The 20,181-nt window shown below is 46.5% G+C and overlaps 1 protein-coding gene across 4 annotated transcripts in view; it reads left to right on the top strand.

Annotated features, from left to right (window-relative positions):
- The first annotated feature begins 440 nt into the window (after window positions 1-440).
- The window catches only part of dennd5a (DENN/MADD domain containing 5A), a 34,490-nt gene continuing 14,749 nt past the window's right edge, over window positions 441-20,181 (top strand). For 2 of the 4 annotated variants that reach the window (XM_061670945.1, XM_061670948.1), the window contains exons 1-6: window positions 441-727; window positions 10,094-10,165; window positions 11,007-11,116; window positions 12,138-12,828; window positions 17,397-17,584; window positions 19,483-19,794. In XM_061670945.1, coding sequence (XP_061526929.1) covers window positions 628-727; window positions 10,094-10,165; window positions 11,007-11,116; window positions 12,138-12,828; window positions 17,397-17,584; window positions 19,483-19,794 — 1,473 coding nt within the window. In that variant the 5' untranslated portion in view covers window positions 441-627. The remainder of the gene's footprint in view (window positions 728-10,093; window positions 10,166-11,006; window positions 11,117-12,137; window positions 12,829-17,396; window positions 17,585-19,482; window positions 19,795-20,181) is intronic. The other 2 variants (XM_061670946.1, XM_061670947.1) reach the window with 2 other exon arrangements.

Genomic DNA, 20,181 nt, shown 5'->3' with positions numbered 1-20,181 from the left:
GTGAAAAAAAAATCATAAAATAACGGCAAATTCAGAAATCAGCTAAAAATACAAGTAGCGAGCGGGTTGTAGTTCAATGTGACGGCGGAAAGATAACCTTCCTTCTTCAGTGAAAAGTACATTGCATTAAAAGTACTCTGACAAGTTCAGAAATGACTGAAATCTCGTACAGTCTTTTGCTGCTGTAGGATCGCGAACATCCCGTCTTATTTTTTTCATGTTGTCCTGTTTCATAATAGTCAGCCGTAATCTCAAAATCGATCGACCACAATTGGACTGTTGTGTTTTTAAAAAAAAAACAATTTTTTTTCTCGAAGAGGTTTCGGCTCTCATCTGTTCACGCAACCGCGGTTTTACTGTGAAGGGCGCTAACCGGAAACGTGTTGTACTAGTTGCTCCGTTGGGAAAAGGGCTCGGTGGTGATTTCGGGGGCTTGACTGTGTAGCCGATGTGCGCGCGTTGCGTTGCGTCGCGTCGCCTCGCCTCGCCTCGCCTCGACTCGCGTCTCGTCCCGGGCCGCACACAACCACACGTACCGTCGGCGATGGCAGACGCCAATCACTTGTCCGCTTCCGCTTAATATGCCCCCTGTTGCGGGGATAAGGGAGCTCGCGGAGCAGCGTCAAAATGACCACCGGCGTCAGCCCCGTCTCCCGTCGCTTCGCAGATTATTTCGTGATCTGCGGGCTGGACACCGAAAGCGGGCTGGAACCAGACGAGCTCTCCGGTAAGCACATTAGCCAGCGCGGCCGAGCGCTTAGCTCTTAGCTTGGAACCAAGTGAAGATGGGGAACACTTGCGGTCGGCCCTCGGCGTTTTGGAGCACAAATGTACTTCCCCCGAATCCAAATGTTAAGCGAGTTAACGCCGCGAATGTCTGCGGTGCGGTGCTAGGCTTCATGCTAGGCCCGGCTCTGGTCCTTTTCCTGCCTTGTTTCGTTTGCACCGGTCGCCACAGCGCGACGGATTACCGACTCGTTTATGCGCGTTTCCCTTTCAAATGGCTGAAAATGGGTCGGAATGCTACAGATTTGGCGGTCTGTGCGACAATGGAGCTCGGATGAAGATTCCTTGACAATGGGGTATTCAGGTGACAACAATCAGCGCACACATGGACGTTATACCGATGTTACATGGGTGCTATTTAAAACCAAATGGTCCTGTGCCTTTTGAGCTTTCCAGAACACAATAATCCTGCTCAGTGGGTGATTTGCCTCTAAATAGTCTACCTATTTCTAGCATCGATGACTGAACTGGAGTTTCTATGAATGTTTTTTTTTTTTTTTTTTTTAGAACAACAAGGTACTCAAATGTCAACTTCATGAGCCAATTCCTCAGTTCTTATCACATATTTTCCGCAGTCTGCTCGCTTTATTTACAGTTCAACCTGATAAGGGTTGGCCGAAGTGCAAAGCGCAAAGCAAGATTCACAAATCTATTGCAGGAAATATGCATCAATGATGCAAGATATTTCCCAAGTTCCCAAAACAAGAGTGTCACTTTGACGTCAGTGCGCAGTGATGCTGAACGAAATCGGAATCGGAATCCTCTTCAATGCCACGCTTGTTTTTGCTCCCAGGTTTCATGAACTGCACTCAACCATCTATGACTATGCACACACTAAAAGTCACGGTTGTGTGGAGTATCTTGGCAAAGTAGACGTGCTCAATAACACGTTTGTATTAACAATACTTAGGAGAAATAGGCCTTTTGTGTAAATAGAACACGTTTCAGCTCTTTCAGTTCAGCTCATGAAAATTGGGAGCAAAAGTCTCCTTCATAATTTTGCTCCGTGTACTTAATGAAATAGTTGTACTTGTACTCCTTTATCTCAATGTGAAATACTTTTCTGGTGTTGTTTGATGGTTAGGGCAGTCGAGTCACAATGCCCGAAGAAGATCATTTGCCTGACAAAAGGCCAAATGCTCGGGTTCCGTTTGTCCGTGCGACGGTGATAATGTGATATCAATTGTGGGATGACGTACGCTAGGCAATTGGAATTCTACGAAGGCGAACGTGAAACTGTCATTTATGGTGGAGTTTATTGGAATGAGTAATAATTCATAGAATCATTGCTACTTAGTGGGAAGAGGTGTCAATGCCCTAATTTGCCTTTAACGCCGTGTCGTTCGAGCGTGGCGATCGCATCACAATCCGGATATGGTCGTGACAGTTTAAAAGAGAAGGCAAAAGCGCTGGCTTAGATATACTCCGATCGAAATAAGACCTCTTTCAAATTTGGATGAAAATCTGCTACGAGCGAAGACAATTATTTGTCGTGTATTTAATAGCACCACATAACTTTGCCTTCGGAAAGCATGCTCAATGCAAAGCGTCATCGACGGACGGGCTAACTAAACTAGGATCGATGTCGCGGTGTTCTAACCTTTTAAGCAACGGACATTTGAAAAACCTGCTCCAACACATGGAGACTGACAATATGACAATACTTACTGGCTTGCAATCTTTAGTCACTGTGAAATAGGAGTTGTTGTTTTTTTAAACTGCAGTGTACAGAGCAGTTGTGACCATCTTCTTCTTGTATACATTGTGCTGCTCCCTGGTAGCACCAAAAGGAACCGCACAATGTAGCAAAGCGTGAAATCATTTTTCCTTTACAACTTTCCTTCCTACTTAGTTATGTTATTGCTGTATGTTTTTATCAAGTACAATACAGTAGAGGGTTATTTTACCTGTTGAAAACCTGTAACTGTTTTGTGTGTGTGTGTGTTTTATGGGAGGTTCAACTGCATTTGTATTCATTTCAATGGGGGGAGAGATCCGCGATCCGAGTGTTTCGCGTCGCAAGCGTGGTCGCGGAACAAATTAACTCGTGAGTCAAGGTGCCGGCGTAGGCCGATCAATTATACGTGAACAGCGCAGATAACGTGTGCACGCATTTAAAAAAAGAAACGTCAGCTGTAAAAATAAACTTCAGCGAAATTCAAATATGGTCTATACATTGTACAGATGCATATGCCATTACCGTGAACAAGCAATACTGTTACAATGCGCTAATGTACAGTTGACCTTCATCTCAACAAAATGGTGGAAGAGTCTGTACAGGGTGGCGGGAGTTGAGACCCTGGACTCCTAACGTACTGAAAGAACATTTGTCAAATACTGTAACCCAACTAGAGGCCTCGTGTTCTAATACAAATATTTGATTTGATGAATATTTAGTTTCGTGATCTCCCTCCTCCAGCGTGTGAAATACGCGTGTCGAGTCAGTGTTCAGGAGGTCAAAGTCTTGGTGAAAGTGTTAAAAAGTTGAAAGTGTTCCTTCCACAGCAATATCGCTTCACCCCAAACAGTTGGTTTGCAAAGATTCACACCACACACACACACACACGCACGCACGCACGCACGCTTCCTGTTTCCACTTCGACAATGAGGTTCCTCTTTGAATTCATGCACATCCCAAAAAGGCTATTGACTGTTTGTAGCCACCCTGGCGTCCTCTGCGTTGCGGCCGACCATCCGTTCGTTGTCCACTCGCCAGGCCTTTTGAGCACACAGCGGCTGCATTTAAAAGCGACGCTCTCGCATTAGCGGCCTGTGAAAATGCTGCCCCGCGCGGGATTGTCGGTCGTGGTTTCGTTACGTAGCTGTGCTTGGCGGCAAAAATACGAAGCCAGATTCTGTAGGTGGGGGTGACAGGAAGGCTCATTTGAGATGATGTCGTTTGTCTTCTGCGTCACACACAATCGATCTTATAAATGGTGCCCGTAAATGTCACAGAAAGAGATTTGACTTTAAAATATAAGGTCTCGCTCATAAAACATGCTAAGCAGACAGTAACATCCGAGGTTCTCGTTACTCGGGTTGTCCTACTTTACTGCACGGCCAAAAAAGATGGCTTACGCGTGTCAATTGTTTCGGTTTGAGTCGAAGGGAGGAAACGGTGCAGAAATTCCCGTTAGCTGTACATTTAGATATCTGACCAAAAACTCCCACAGGTGCTCAGCTGGTTGAGAGTAACACTGCTGCATTTCATTTACATTTCAAAACAAGTCCCAGGGGGGAAGTTTTTAAATAGCACAGTTTCTGTGTTTTAAATTCTCACCAACATTAAAACACACTATCATAGTTTATTTAAAAAGGTACAATAAATGTGTTTAGGAGATTTTGGTATGGACTAACAAAAAAAGTTAAACTTTCTGGCTATAATTGCAAAAGGTTTGTTCAGCGCAAACACTGCTCATAACGGAGAGAACACCATCCCTGCAATGCAAGCGTGCTGGTGGCAGCATCGTACTTTGGGTTGTTTTACATCAGCTAGAACTTGGGCCTTACACAAGTTGGAAGCAATTATGAACAGTTCCCAATAGCAGTCAGTGAAAGCAAAACGTGTCAGTACAGAAAAAAAAAATACGAGAAGTTTATTTGGGGTTAATCAGAGGTCATTTAAATAGTGGCAGGTGGAAAAATTTATTTTACTCTTTCTTCTTTTTATATCACCAAAACAGGGGTGTGTCGACTTTTTCTATCCACTGTACATGGCTTTGTCTACAGTAAAACAAAAAGAAGTGACCAGAGTGTTCTTTTTGGCACACGATGACCTCGATTAGCATATGTATGACCCTGCCGCCTCACGGGCGACACTGAAAAATGGGGCGCTCGGGGACATAAGTGCATTCACACGCCAGCTCTGCGCATTCAGATGCTAAATAACCTTTCGAGTTTCACAGACAAACCTCCCCTCCCAGTTCTCCTCTGCGAACAAACGAGAGGATGACTGGCTCAACAAACGAAAGCTAACGCGGGATGACATATTTCCGCAGATTTTTTATTGACGTGTCCAAATCCACTGAGCGCTGTATATCTGGGAATTCATATGTCACACGCTTTGTTCCTGGGATTCATCGGGGGAAGATTTATATTAAGTGTGGGGTTAAAGGGCGGCAGGCAGTGTTTGGGCAAATCTTGATCAGTATGTCTCTGTCATTGCCTATCAGAGCCCAATAATGCCAATAAGTGGAAGAGGAAACATTTGCTGAATCTCGTCAACAGTTCGGTGCTGTTCCTGTCTCTGTTCATGAAGAAATGTTGCCCCGTTCTGCTCAAAACATCCACGCTAATCTCTTTGTGAACAAGCCATAAATCTGTCCATTAGTCCGATGGTGGCGGCACGGTGGACGACCGGTTAGAGCGTCCGCCTCACAGTTCTGAGGACCGGGGTTCGATCCCCGGCCCCGCCTGTGTGCAGTTTGCGTGTTCTCCCCGTGCCTGCGTGGCTTTTCTCCGGGCGCTCCGGTTTCCTCCCGCATCCCAAAAACATGCGCGCTAGGTTCATTGACGACTCTAAATTGCCCGTAGGTGTGAACGTGAGTGCGAATGGTCGTTTGTTTGAATGTGCCCCGCGATTGGCCGGCCACCGGTTCGGGGCGTACCCCGCCTCCTGCCCGACGACAGCCGGGATGGGCTCCGGCACGCCCGCGACCCGCGTGAGGAGAAGCGGCTCGGAAAAAATGGATGGACGGATGGATAGTCTGATGCTTGTCGGGATGGATTTGTAAGATTACGATTCTTTGCAATTTTAGTAGAGCGTTTCTGTGTGCATTCGCACAACACTACCTGAAACTATCCATCCATCCATCCATCCATCCATCCATCCATGAAACTAATAACTTAAAAGGCAGACAATTGTCGTTCAAGCCTTCCATTTGATAAATGTTCAAGCTTGAAAGTGTAACAATTAATTGAATAACTGTCCAAAGTTTGGGATCATTTCACACTTAAAAAATACGAAAGTGCAATGTTGTCTCCTGCAAAGCAGCACCGTCTTATACAACAGCACTGTAGCCACTATCGCCATCACAAAATACAATTTGTTAGCGCATTTAAGATAGCTTACCACTTGTAGTTAGGACATGTTGTGATGGATAAAGGATAAACACAGCTGCCGGTGCACTTTCAATCGCTTTATTGAACAACGGTAACAAAGCAACGGCCACAACTGCCGCCCAGGCGCTCGACGGTCGGCCGACTGGCTAAGGGTTAGCCGATTAACAACCAAGTATACGCTCTCATTCGTTGACTCCCACGTCACTCACCGTTCGGGACCCCGCCCTTTTAACCACACACAAAGTAATACAATAATAATATCTACCTCACGTGCACATTTTGTTGTTTGATTTTAATTCAATTACCTAATAAATCAGTGGAATAATTGGTAGAATAATAAATTCTAGAATTATTCAGTAGCTGCAGCCCTACTTGGAACGGTCCAGTGCTCACTGTCATTTGATGAACACCAATGTAAGCAAGCGATATTGTATATTGATAATAGTACTCGTCTTCCCACCTTATTGTTCTGCTGTACACGTGTGCCTTCCCTTATGCTCATCTGTGTTATTTAGTGCAATTCCATTGCTGCACTTTGCGAGAGAAGTCGCTCAACGGCATAGATTTGCTCAGTCTGTCTTGGCGAACGCTCACATTCTTTCCCATTTGTTTTCAAAGCACTTAAAGCGACTCTCCCTTGTCTACAAGGCTGTACGTTTTTGTGTCGCTCCAACGCCATGTCTGCATGTGCAACCGGCCGGGTGTTTGGTGATCTTGTCGGTGCGACATTGACTGGCCTATTTTCTGCAGTTTTGACAATGACCGTATGTTAAAAGGGCTGGCAGGCCAGTGTGTGTTTGCAGCAAATACTTTGGGGAGGTATTAGGAGGGTGGCTTGTACACAATGTATATAGATAGATATTGTAATTAGATGGAGAAAATTGGTCAGATGTTTGTCTTGAATGATTATAAAAACACCTAGAGCCTTTATGTACATATTATTTGATTGTTTAGTAAGCTACTGGTACCGGTTTTGTGACAAATTGTCTCCGCGGTGCTCGTAATGAGTGACAGAGAATAATTGGAATGTCACAGCTTTTCACTTTCTGTGTAGTAAGAACCAAATGAAATCTCATTTGTATTCCCTTTGACCCCCTCATACAAAAAACATTTGTCGAGAGATAAATATGTACCAAAATGTGAAAATGCCATTAGGTTTTGCAATTGTTGTGAAAATGTTTTATTTGAACCAAACATTGTTCATAAACACGAAATGTTCTTGAACATTGCATGAGTTTCACTGGACTATATATATGTTAGCAATGACCTAACTGTCATTGCTAACATTTGAACATCTGACTCCATGTTTTTCGAACAGCCTTGCCACACATTTCCCTTCAATGTCGCCTGTAACACGAGGCATTCCAGTGATGCGGTGTCTCAGTCTGAAGCCTAGGGGGCAGCATATGTAAAATGAGCACATAGATAAGAGACAAAGACGAATGTAGCGTGTGCTGAAAATAAACAAGTGGGCATATGGATGCCGTGTGTTAACCACAATAGAGAGTGAGTAAAACTTAAGACTGCTTCTGGAGCTTACCAAATGTTATTCAATGAAAGTGTGACAGGACAATTGCAGTCATCCTTTATTAAACCATCACTCGCTGCACTTCTCTTTACTGGTTTGCAGTTGGCTACGAGTGCGTCGACCTGAAAGTATCTCCACGTGGCCTGTAAATTCTGTGAGACGGGTGAAGACGTATCGGTACATTTTTGTACGAGTACTGGCGGTCTACTGTACAGATATGCCGCATCGGCACCGGCCTACGTATTCTAGGCCTTTGAGAAAGCTGTCGTAGCTAATGTGTGCATTTTGTCACTCGCGGTAGAAAATGTTCACAGAACCACGTGCCGAATGACTCAACGCCAACCCTGAGGGATCTCTCGTGGCCTGCAAATCAAGTCGTGCACTCGAGTGCGTAATATTTGAATAGCGACGGGGGAATACACGGTACGCAGTCAAATGGAAACCGAGCGTTTCGGAGAGGCGACGCCTGTGCGGTCTCGTACGAATACATGAAAACGGTGTGCGCCGTGTTTCAACATGCGACTTGGTGAAGGACAGAAACAGCGCTCATGTTTCTTGGTATTTTTATTGCCTCCGGTGATAATGCACCAGATCAGAAGAGATGTTGGGGTGTTTTTTCAAAATGTCAAGTTATGCTGCAGGGTGCCTTTATGTAAGCAGTCTTTGTTGGTGCAGTCAACGGCAACAAAATCAGTGCGACGGTCAATACCTTGCACATCACTGTTTACTCATTTCCAGATGCGGTGTATTCAGTCAAAACAGGACAAATTCCTTATTCCTTAATAGTGCGACTATAAATTCCTGCCAGTGGACGCTTTGATTAAGTCTTCAATTGCACATGTGGCCATGAATACGGATTCAGTGAACTTGGCATGTTGTTTTGCCATTTCTTCTTATTGTATAATTGCAAGTTTTGTCTTCGGTCCACGTGGCCAGTGTGGGCGTGGAAGAAAACAACAGACGAATCCTCTTCATCCTAAAGATTGAAGGCTTTATGAGCGTAATGAATCTGTCGCTGGTATCCACTCGCTACTTCCTGTCGTCGCTCAACATCTCTTGCGCTGCAGCGTTGGACGAAGATGCGACGGTGGCCGTGATCTCTGCGCGGCACGGCATCGCCTATCCGGCAGAATAATCGCAAGGAAAGATGAGAAAAGAAAGAATGGAGCGAGTGGTCATTGCCTTGTGGTCTTGTGTCATCGCGGATTGTAATGTGGGTGGATTATCAGCAATCCTGTGACTATTTTCTAACAGACTGATTGCACAAGTGACAAAATCCGACCGGACCTGAGCTTTGTTATTACTCAATATGACAATTGATAGTGTATATCTTTTCAAATTGAGAATTGAGATGGCTCTTTGGCTGTCTGATTCAATTATCACTTTTGTGAGTTGTAATTCAAAAGAGAGGTTTTGCACCTCATGGGTCCTCCATCCGTTCAACAGTGTCCATGAACTTAGAATATAATGCACCTGACTTCATTATTGTGTTTGTGTATGAATTACTGATATAAATGTGCAATCGTGGGTGTAGATGTAGCATTTTCTTGCTAGCACGTTTTTCTAAAAAAATATATTGGCATTCAAGTGCAGCTACGAGGGCAAATTTTTGCCGTTTTCATTTCGAACAGAACAAATCTTGTGCACGAAGAGCAAAAAGCATTAAGTGGCTCCAGTGAGACTTTTTTCTTTTTTTCCCTGTTTAGATAACCTCACTTGGCTCCGTTGCTCCAGGGTTAGTTACACAAGAGCCATTCAAAGCCAGTCAAACCCATGACTGTCCGCTGATCGGATGCACATATTAGGGGCAATTCTCTCCACCTTGACGTCGCAGTGGCCAAAATAGGCTTGGCGTGTTACGTCATTTCTCCGAAAATACAGCGTACAATGTGTTTGTTACCATCCTTACTTGTGGAGTTCATTCTCGTTGTGCACAAAAGTAATCCATGAATGAGTAATAAAATGCATCAAGTATATACAGGCTGTCTGTCCAGCAACATAATGTTTGTTCTACTTGAGTGTCCGTTCCGGACAGACAACTACAGCGAGTCCTCAGTTTGTGACCATCCTGGCATACGAGTTTTGTACTGTAGGAGCACCAGTGTAGTGACTGGTATCTGGAACTGTTCATAATTCCCTCCACCTTGACTCAGGCCCCAGTTGCAGCTGAAGAAAAACACACAAACGGATTTCTTCTCATCTTTTCATCAATTTTGGAGCGATGTCCAGTTCTTCCATCTTTTCTCTGCGACTCCACAAATGTCCGGAAAAGCCCGCTACTACGACTCTGGAGTTAACAAGAGTTAGAATGTGATTATTTCATTCTGAACACAGCCTCGTGTCCAGTTGCAAGAAGGTGTGCACTCTTGTACGTCCACTATCTCGGGTGTTTTATATTGAATTCCCCTCACAGAACTCCCCCCCAATTGAGGCGTACGAGTACCGGGCCACATCAATGATGGTGGAAACAGTTTTGCAATGTTTTATCTTTATATCACAAAAACCTAGTAGTGTTTGAGCAGGGCTGTTCAGACTTTTAAAAGTGTAAAAAAAACCATGAGAAATTCTGACAAAATCCTCCATCGGTGCATCAAAGCGCCACCGCTTTGTGTTAAGCGGCCTCCAAACAACCTGAAAATCAGCAAGGTGTGAGAAGTGATGTGCTCCCCCTGCGCAACCAGGCTTGTAATGATATGTTTTGTTTGATTTGCTGTGTAGCTTTATGCCAGTATATAGAGGCTACTAAATTCAGAGATGGGGCCAGAGGAAATTTGGCAGGGGCAAATGAAGGTAACCCTCCCACCACACACTCCCCCCTCTTTTAACCTCTGCAAAGCTTTCCCCCCCTCAACCTGTAACCCGGTTAGCAGAAGATCAATGTCCCCCACTTCATGTTAGTATCTTCTTTTCGAAGATGATGTGGGGATTTTCCCTCTATTGAAATGTTTTTTTTTTTGCACACTCATTTTCTCCTCCCCGCTTCTCCTCCCTCACGCCCCCACGCAGCAGCTGAACAATGAGCTTAAGTTTGACAATCACCGCTCCTGTTTCCCGTGCGGGCTCGTGCACACGCCGCACACGCACACATTGCGCTCGCTCGCTCACTCACTGGTGAAGCCAGTGCTGCCTGCGCTGGTATTGCCTGGCCAATGTTGACTCTCCCCTTACAACTCTGAATGAACTTTTCAGTACTGCCTTGGTATGTGCATCACTTTTTGCTTCATTCTGGGTTCAAGTCAAACTCAATTGGAGCTTTTTCATGATGAATTGTTTTGTGCGTGTGTGTGTGTGTGTGTGTGTGTATTGCCATTAAAGCTGTCAGGAAGCATCTTGAGCTTTAAAGCTTGTTTCTTAATGTTTTCTATTCCGGTGTCATTTTGGAATTTCAGATGACCCATTCATATTTGATCTGGCTTTTTTAAGCTGGGAATGCAGATGGCAGCTTTACACGATGCAATACGTTCTTCCTCTGTAGACCAATTTGCTGACTTGCTCTCGCCTCTCTGGAATTGTGCCTGCTACTGATCAAACATTTCCTGTCCACCTCCGCCTATTTTTGATTTTGATTTTTGTGCTGAGTCTTTCTCTCCTTTGTATTCTCACTTCCTGTTTTTCCTCTTCACTTTTTCAGGTGAGAATTTTGAGCAGAGTCCCCTACGGCGAACCTTTAAATCCAAAGTTCTCGCGCATTACCCAGACAATGTCGAGTGGAATCCGTTCGACCAGGATGCGGTTGGCATGGTAAGAGCACAAATCGGTGGAAGGCTTCCTGTAGAATTCTTTCAGAAATATCGCACTTTTGATCATACGAAATAAGAACGTCAGATGTGAAAGTCACTGACCCCTAAAGTCAGAATGTGGTTAGCTCTGTGCAGAGAATTGAAGTTAAGCGACAACAGTAAGCGTGTCAGAAAGAGGATTGATAAACGTAGATGATGCACGTGTTCGCAATAGCGACGCATCGATTTTACCCATTGAAGTTGATGAATCGCCAATCGCCAACAACATGGACGCCTCGCTGCGTGTGGAAATATTTGACGAACACGGTCACTTCCACAATATGCCATTCGGTCCTCCGATACAACAAAAGGAAAAGTGCAATTAACAGGCATCGTTGATGCTAGCTGACGAGCAGCCTAAATCCCTCTCGTCAGCCGTCAGCGACTTCACCAAACGCCCTCCTGTCACAGTACAAAAAGTGGGAGCGACATGACGGTTGTCAGTGAGCCGCAGACAAAACAAAGCTCGAGACGGAAGGCGTCCGCGGTTTGGGAGCGTTTTGTGTATGTTCCGCACACACTGAGGATTGGCAAAGGCAAACCTTACCGTTCCATTTGAAGTTGCTAAGTTGTCAGGAAATCTGTGTTCTGTAGTTTTTGCTGTCAGTGATTTCTTTTCTTTAGTTTTTCGACTTGTTCCCGCTATTCCGGTAATTCATATTTGACGTGATTTCCTGAAGCGGCTGTAATCCCGTGCGAGTCCTCTCTGCTTCGTTTCCTCCTTGCGTGGCTTTTAAATTGTGTGTTAGCTTGCGGTTGGAGGCGAAAACAGCGAGTTGAGTTGACAACTGGGAAAAAAGAGCCAATGGCATCCTCCGTGAATCACCCTCGACATGACTCTAATAACCTCGATTTTGATGTCGATCAATATCGATTCAAGCCCACTTTCCTCTTTTTTGCGTGATTTTTCTGAACTGCACAGTACTCATTGGACAATGTAATGACCCCAACATCCAATATTGAACCATGCCGTCCTCCCGCAGCTCTGCATGCCGAAGGGTTTGGCCTTCAGGACGCAGGCGGACTCCCGGGAGCCCGACTTCCACTCGTTTATCATTACCAGAGAGGACGGCTCTCGGACGTACGGATTCGCTCTCACCTTCTTCGAGGAGGTGACGAGTAAGCAGATCTGCAGCGCCATGCAGACTCTTTACCACATGCACAACGCAGAGCAGTACGACATCTTGCACACGCCCACGTCCCCTCGCGGACAGGAGGAGCCGCGACTCCGTCACCCCCGCGCCCAGCCTCGGCCCGTCCTCCACGCCGCGCCCGCCATCTCCCGTCTGCAGCGTTTCAACTCGTACGACATCAGCCGAGACACGCTGTACGTGTCGAAGTGCATCTGCTTGATAACGCCCATGGCCTTCGCCCAGGCCTGCGGCAAGGCGCTGCAGCAGCTTCACCGGGCCGTCACCTCGCCCCATCCCCCGCCCCTCCCGCTGGAGAGCTACGTCTTCAACATCCTCTACGAGGTGCCCCTGCCGCCCTCCGGGCGCTCCCTCAAGTTCTCGGGCGTCTACGGCCCCGTGGTGTGCCAGAGGCCGAGCACGTCGGAATTGCCGCTCTTTGACTTTGCCATCGGGGAAATGTTTGACCTGCTGGGGGTGGAGAACGTTCTTCAGTTGTTCACCTGTGCCCTGCTCGAGATGCAAATACTGCTCTACTCACGGCGTAAGTAGCACACGCGCACTCGCTCGGGCTTTCTCCCATCGGCGCCCACACTGGGCACTTTTCTATCATCTTACGAGATCGCAGAGAAGAGCTGTAAAACACATTCAGTACTTTAGAATACAGTTGTGGCTTGAGATATGACTTCAATTTGTCCTGTTCTGTTCTTATCTCAAATCATCTTTCCCCATTGAAACGGATGGAAATGCCGTTCTGTTACAGCCTACCCAAATAAACCATAAAGCGGTTAGTAATGTGTTTTTTCATGAAGAAAATAAGTCCCAAAGAGATTTAACTTCATCAGACATATTGCAATGACATAACTCAATCCAAGGTAAAGAGTAAAACAGGCAGCTCCGTCGTGATTAAACAATTACAACTCCTTACGGTGTGCGCAGGTTGGCCACCGGGGGCAGTATATGACATTCATGAAAACAAACCAGGAAAACGAAGTAACTTAATAAACGGCAGTGATGGTTGTTTCCGCAGAGGATAAAGGATATATGCCTGTGAGTACGGTTACATCGTCTGTCTACATGCGCACTCTGTGTTCAAATGGCCTTCGCTTAAAGGGTTATAACAACACCGCAAGTATCAGAGCTACTCATTAGCCCGTCTATGGGGCTTTGCATCGTGTGTTCTCATGAAGCTAGCGGAAGGCGCAGTTTGTTTTGTATTGAGTTTGACAGTAAACTTCAACTAGGCGTGGTAACAAACAGCTTGAAGCCTCTTTTTTGGAAGACTTGTTCCCCATCCGCTGCTTGTTGTGAAGTGAGTTCATTGCCGCTGTCCACACAACACTCGCATCTCAAATTTTTGTTCTCAAGTCGAAGCAAAAAAAAATCTCAAGAAACGTGTCCGTCTTCTCTCAAGGCGCCGACCGCTGTATTAGAACAAAGGTCCGTTTTATTCCGCCAGTAAGACTCTATGCCACTGCAGTGCGAACAGTGTCTGTGAACTCGTCATTCAGAACAGCTAATGTGGCATCCGGCTCGTCAAAAAGCGAGCTGACATTTTGTTTAAGGATGTTTCTTGCACTTAAGAAGGTTCTGTTCAGCTGATTTGACATGTTGCTATCAGGGGATAACAGGATTCATGTCAAAAGTAACCCGAATCAAATATTGAACCGACAAGTACTGTTAAACTAAGTGCTCTGAGCATTGATACGGTTTATTAATCGTTATTACCCCACCGATAAAGAATTTCTAAAGCTTCATGTAAAGTGGTGTCAAACATTCCGCTTTTGCACCTGCACCTTTTTGATTGACACTGTCGAGGGCTATTCATTTAACAATGTGTTTGTGGTTGTCGTGTTTTTCTGGGGGGCTTTCAATGAACTAGACCTGGGGCTCTGGCGAATCTTTGACAAACACGTCGGCAGTGTTTTTCCTGAAGCTTACGTAACCCACTAAGTGTCCATTAAACTAATGCCGTTTGAGTACGAGCTCGTATAATACTGAGACCCTCGCCCATTGTAGTCAGAGGTTTTTATGTACTATGTGATGATTCTGCATTTGCGCGCTTCAAACACTTTTGGGTAAAATTTTGATCTCTTAATCCACGTCGGTGGGTAGTTTTTCACGCGAGAGTAAATCAATGATTTGCTGAGCAAGGAAGGCCTTTATTTAGCGAGCGTGCGCCAGATGTGGAGTGGTGTTCGGATCCGTTACAATGGGAAGAGGAAGGCAAATGGTTTGGAAAACACCAGGAGCCGCACGAGAAGCTCTTTTAAGGGGAAAGCCGCGGTGTTGCCAGGCAACCTCAGGGAGGATAGCCAGGATGCGGGATGATTATCATTGGTTGGAGGTGACATCATGCCCTCTCTGCAAAACGTGCGAAGGGTGTCGACTGGCAGAACTCCACGCGATAGAAGTGAGGGGTTGTTCGGGGGAAGCGCTGCGCGCGCGCGCGCACACACACAGATGAAATGGATGCTTTACAGCGAGGAGGCAACGATGAGACTTTGCAATGACAGCGAGGCTCATAATCGGTTACAAATTGTGGTCAGCGGCTTGCCCATGATTTGCTTAGCCAATCTCTCCGGGGGTGCGTTGTCCTGTGTGTGTCGGTCACGTGTCAAGCGTTGTGCCACGCTGCAGTTACAGTCACATGATTGCCTATTTCTGCTTTGTGACGGGGGAGCACGGGGGGAGATTCATACAGTGTGTCCCGAAAGCACCAGACACTTCCTTTTTCCATTTCGTTTCAGGTTTCATTCGGATAGACGTGGGGCCGTCAGTATCGGACAGTTTAACGTTTTGCGGTTTTTGTAAGCGTACGATTGGCCAGTTGACATTGGAGCAGCGTTGCCAAATTGCCACCCGGCAAGACGTTTTTCTCTTCCGGACTGCTGATCGGCGCCGGTTTCAGAAGCTTTTTGGCCACTTCCACAATTTACGCTTACGGCACTCCTTGTCATATGTAGGGAAGATATGCAGGGATAATATGCAGCTGCTATCAAATCTGTACTTGCACAATATAATCAGCAATTACAAGAGCTGTATCAAAGGTAACAGGATCACCCTCATCTGCAAAATGATAACAAATGTAAAACTTTTTCAATTCTTCTGTGTCTAAATGATACTTTATCGTTTTTCAGCCAGTTGACCTCCTCAGGATTTTCCAATTACACCCACCTTCACTGACATTTGACAGAGATATGAAACCTTGTCTGATCTTGCAGCTTCGGACACATTCAAATCAGATAAGAGTCAACCTGTTTAGCATTAAGGTTTTCTCGGTTTCTTACATCTATTTTCATGATGTCACTATGCGGGTTATCATCCAAATTTAATCAGGACATCCCTCACGGAATTTCCAGGTTGACTCATCCAAAAAAAAAAAAAGGTTGAGCTGAGCAAAAAACGCAGGCTGAGGTCAACGAAACCTCCACTGCGGAGGAAATGCATTTGTAGAACTTCGCTGTGTCATACCGAGAGGGGTTTCTAAGTTTTTGTGCCTTCCGTGTAACTTGATAGGGTCTGTAAACGCTCGGTACTGGATTGTACATCCATCCCTCCATTTTCTGAGCCGCTTCTCCTCACGCGGGTCGCGGGAGCGCCAGAGCCCATCCCAGCTATCTTCGGGCGGGGGGCGGGCTACACCCTGAACTGGTCGCCAGCCAATCGCAGGGCACATACAAACAAACAACGGTTCGCACTCACAGTCACACCAATGGGAGATTTAGAGTTGTGGGAGGAAAGCGGAGCGCCCGGAGAAAAGCCGCGCAGGCACGGGGAGAACATGCAAACTCCACACAGGCGGGGCCGGGGATCGAACCCGGGTCCTCAGAACTGTGAGGCGGACGCTCTAACCGGTCGCCCACAATGGTGCCCAATTAAGTGGCCAGTGAGTGCGTACCTTGTAAATAACGTTTACTACTAATATTTAGTGCATTTAGCAACAGAGGTGAAGTGGAACTTGTCATCAAATGTGGCCTTGTCAAAGGAGAAAGAGAAAGGGGGTCATGTTGGTATTCTCGTCTCCCTCCTGAGAGTGGAAAGTAGCAGTCTTGTCTTGTGGGACCAGCACATGACCAAATGAAGGGAAGGTATTTATTTTGTCGCCATAAGAGGAAAGGCAGCGCCGCGCCGTAGCTGTCGACAGGACAGAGCGGGAATGCGAGTGAGGAGGAGCCGACAGCGATTCGTATGCGGGCCGCCCGACGGGCGCGAAAGCACGAATATGATGCGTGAAGTCACCGAAAGGGAATTTGTCACGAGCCGGAGAGGCTCCGCTCGATTTGGCTGTCGCGCTTCAGAGGCCGGGATCTCCCCGGGACACAAACCTGGAGGCGCCTTTCTCTTCGACAAAAAACCGAACCCATTCAGCTTGTGACCTTTGTCTTTTCCATCCATTGAGTCAATCCGACACTATGAACTGAAATGATGACCTCCATCAAGAAAGCATTCTTCTTCATTTTCATCACTGTATTAAGTAGGCCTGCAACGAAGGCGTCTTTTTAATCATCGATTCATTTGTCCATTCTTAAAAGAACAAAAATTCCAATCCACATCACGTTCTTCTTCAAAAACAGGACATTATTTCAAATTGGCGGTGCGGAAAATGCACAAACAGGAATTGGTTATGACTCCGCTTTGGTGTGTAACGTGTCAGAAAATCATTGATTTGCAAATGTCTTCTGTTGGTGGAACACAAATAGATACAGTTCATATCATTAGGAATATTTACTGCTTTTGTAATATTCCAAAGGAAAATACAATAGATATATTTAAAAAGTAAATGAATAGCATCAAAAAATGTCCAGTTAATTTGATCATGCGTTCATACGTTTTATTTCCCGGGGACGCCATTTTTTTTTGTTTTTCACGTCGAACGAGATACGACGACAAAAGCAATAGCGACGCACTTTGGAAGGACGGGGCCCCGGGTCCGTGAAGTTTGCACGCTCCCACATCCCTTTCCGATATCTCTGGTGTCGATTCATTCCGATCGACCGTCTGCTGTCGTACGAGAGCGGCTCCAACTACCGGAGACAAATCCCTTTTTTCAGTTTTTTTGGACATACTTGGCCAATAAAGATGATTGTGATTCTGGTTCCGCTCATGCAGATTACCAGAGGCTGATGACGGTAGCGGAGAGCATCACAGCCTTAATGTTCCCCTACCAGTGGCAGCACGTGTACGTTCCCATTCTGCCCGCCTCTCTCCTGCACTTCCTCGACGCCCCCGTGCCGTATCTCATGGGCCTGCACTCCAACGGGCAGGATGACCGCACTAAGCTCGAGTTGCCGCAGGAGGTATGTACGCACCCCGCCCGCAATCATGTGGCGCCGCCGAATTACACAAAGCCAGCTTGTATCTGCTTTGCGTCGTGTATGACGACCGCTCATAATCGTGTGTGACGTGAACGCATCACCGGCATTCGGGCTCCTTGCGCCCACTCGTTCCGGCTGCCCTTACGCATAGCCGTCGCTTTGGCTTCGTGACGAACTACCTCGGAGATGCAACATTTTGTCCCGCGCGTTTTATCGAAGCATGGCGTAAAAATGCAGTGTTGCCGGTTCGAGCTGTCTATGCAAAAGGTTTGCAGATTTGCTTTTTTTTTTGTTTTCTTTTCAAAGAGAAGTGCGAAGCCCTCGCCGAATTTCACGTCTCTACTGTAGATTGAGCGCAGCGCTTTTGCCCTGCTAGCAAAATCAAATCCGAAACCAAACCTGAACAAATATGTACAGTGGAGCTCAGAAGAGACATTGGAGGATTTATTTGATATCCTTGATGTCCAGTTATGCTCCAAGTACTAGTACACTCTTTGCCCTCGCTAGTAAGGCAATTCGGTGCACTATTAGAACAACTGTGTTTTACTAGTAGCGTTCCCCCCACTTCTGTAGGACATTTCTGCACACTAGTAGGACAACTTTGACATACGGCTAGTAGTAGGTCAACTACATGTTACTCGTGAGGCAAAACTGTACTAATTGACATCTGCACGCTGCCACAAATAGTACTGCTCGTGAAGCTCTTGATGTTAAGTACTAGTAGCATGCAGTCATCAACTAGCACACAGCTTTGCCTCACTCCTAATATATATACAGTACTTCTTCTACTAGTATACCAAAGTCGTCCTGCTCGTGAGGACAAGGAGCAGACGAGTACATGCACCTGAACCTTGAAATCAAGGATATTAATTGAGAATTTGTCGGAAATCTAGATTTAGGTCTATGTACCAGTACGCTCTTTGTCCTCAAGACAATTCAGCGCGCAAGGAGAACGACTGTGTTTTAGTTTTTCCACGACCGCATGACATTTCTGCACACTAGTCGACAACTTTGGTGTCCTAGTAGGAGAACTACACGTTACTAGTGCGGCAAAACTGTGCTCTAAGTAGTCACGAGTACGGTACTAGTAGTAGCAGCATGCGCCTGTCAACGACTGCACATTTTGCCTCATTCGTAACATGTAGTTGTCTTACTAGTATGCCAAAGTTGTCCCACTAGTGAGACCAAAGAACCGAGTAGTACATGGACCATAAGCTGAATATGAAGGATAGTGAACAAGTTAAACTGAACAGTGAAAGGATTCATGTGACGTTAAGGATATGGAAGCTGATATGAGCATTTATTGGATATCCGGCTTAAGGTCGTACGAGTAGGACAACTGTGACACAGTTGTTCTGCTAGTGCACCCTAGTTGCCTTAGCAGTGAGGACAAAGCGCGTACTAGTACGTGGACCTTAAGCCAGGTATGAAATAAACGCTGAAACGGCTTCCGTGGCGGGGCCGCCGAGGTCGGAACACAACCCCCGCGACGCAGTTTGCCGTGCGACTCCGGATTTTGAAATACACGCTCATCGAACCTTTGAGCCGACGTGCAAGTAAGATTTGAACGTCGCGGTATCGGCTCTTTCATCGTTCACATTCCTGCGTGTTGAGCCTCTTCCAGATGTTTTCGTCTTTTGGGCTTTCTTTGTAAAACATGCAAAGTCCTCTCAGCGCACACTTGGTATTCCGAGGTCAGCTCTTGCTCTTAGCACTGTGTCCCGATCTGTTGTCCTCCCGGTTTTTTTATGGCACGTGAGGGCGAATGAACTATTCTATAGTTCCACTTGCATTCAGTTAACATTTTTGTCAGCTGCTTTTTTTCCCCGCTCCTGTGACCAGCATGTCTGCTACATTTATTGTGTCCCGTGTCGCTCCAGGCCAACTTGTGTTTCGTGGACATCGACAACCACTTTATAGAACTTCCGGAAGAGTTGCCGCAGTTTCCCAACAAACTCGAGTTCATACAGGAGATCTCCGAGGTGCTCGTGTCCTTCGGCGTGGCGCCGGAAGGAAACATCCGCTCGAGCGACTCCCAGCTCAAGCGCGGAGCCCTGCGATCGCTCGACGCGGTCTCCGACAAGCGCAACGGCAACCTGGCCTCGCCTCTCAACTCCTACCTGCTGAGGGAGAACGTAACTATCGCCAGACTGCAGGCTCTGGTCAAGAGGACAGGCGTCAGTTTGGAGAAGGTGAGACACGACGTGCTTTTCGCTCGAATTAATACGCCGGGCTTGGGAAATTACATTGTGTCAGTTTTTCCAAAAAAAGAACGGCCGACCGGTTAGAGCGTCCGCCTCACAGTTCTGAGGAGCGGGGTTCAATCCCCGGCCCCGCCCCGCCTGTGTGGAGTTTGCACGTTCTCCCCGTGCCTGCGTACTCCGGTTTCCTCCCACATCCCGAAAACACGCGTGCTAGGTTCATTGCCAACTCTAAATTGCCCGTAGGTGTGACTGTGAGTGCGAATGGTTGTTTGTTTGTATGTGCCCTGCGATTGGCTGGCGACCGGTTCAGGGTGGACCCCGCCTCCCGCCCGAAGATAGCCGGGAGAGGCTGCGGCACGCCCGCGACCCGCGTGA

This window comes from Phycodurus eques, chromosome 2, assembly GCF_024500275.1.
Source record: "Phycodurus eques isolate BA_2022a chromosome 2, UOR_Pequ_1.1, whole genome shotgun sequence".
Classification (NCBI taxonomy): domain Eukaryota; kingdom Metazoa; phylum Chordata; class Actinopteri; order Syngnathiformes; family Syngnathidae; genus Phycodurus; species Phycodurus eques.
This window is presented reverse-complemented; position numbering and strand designations above follow the sequence as displayed.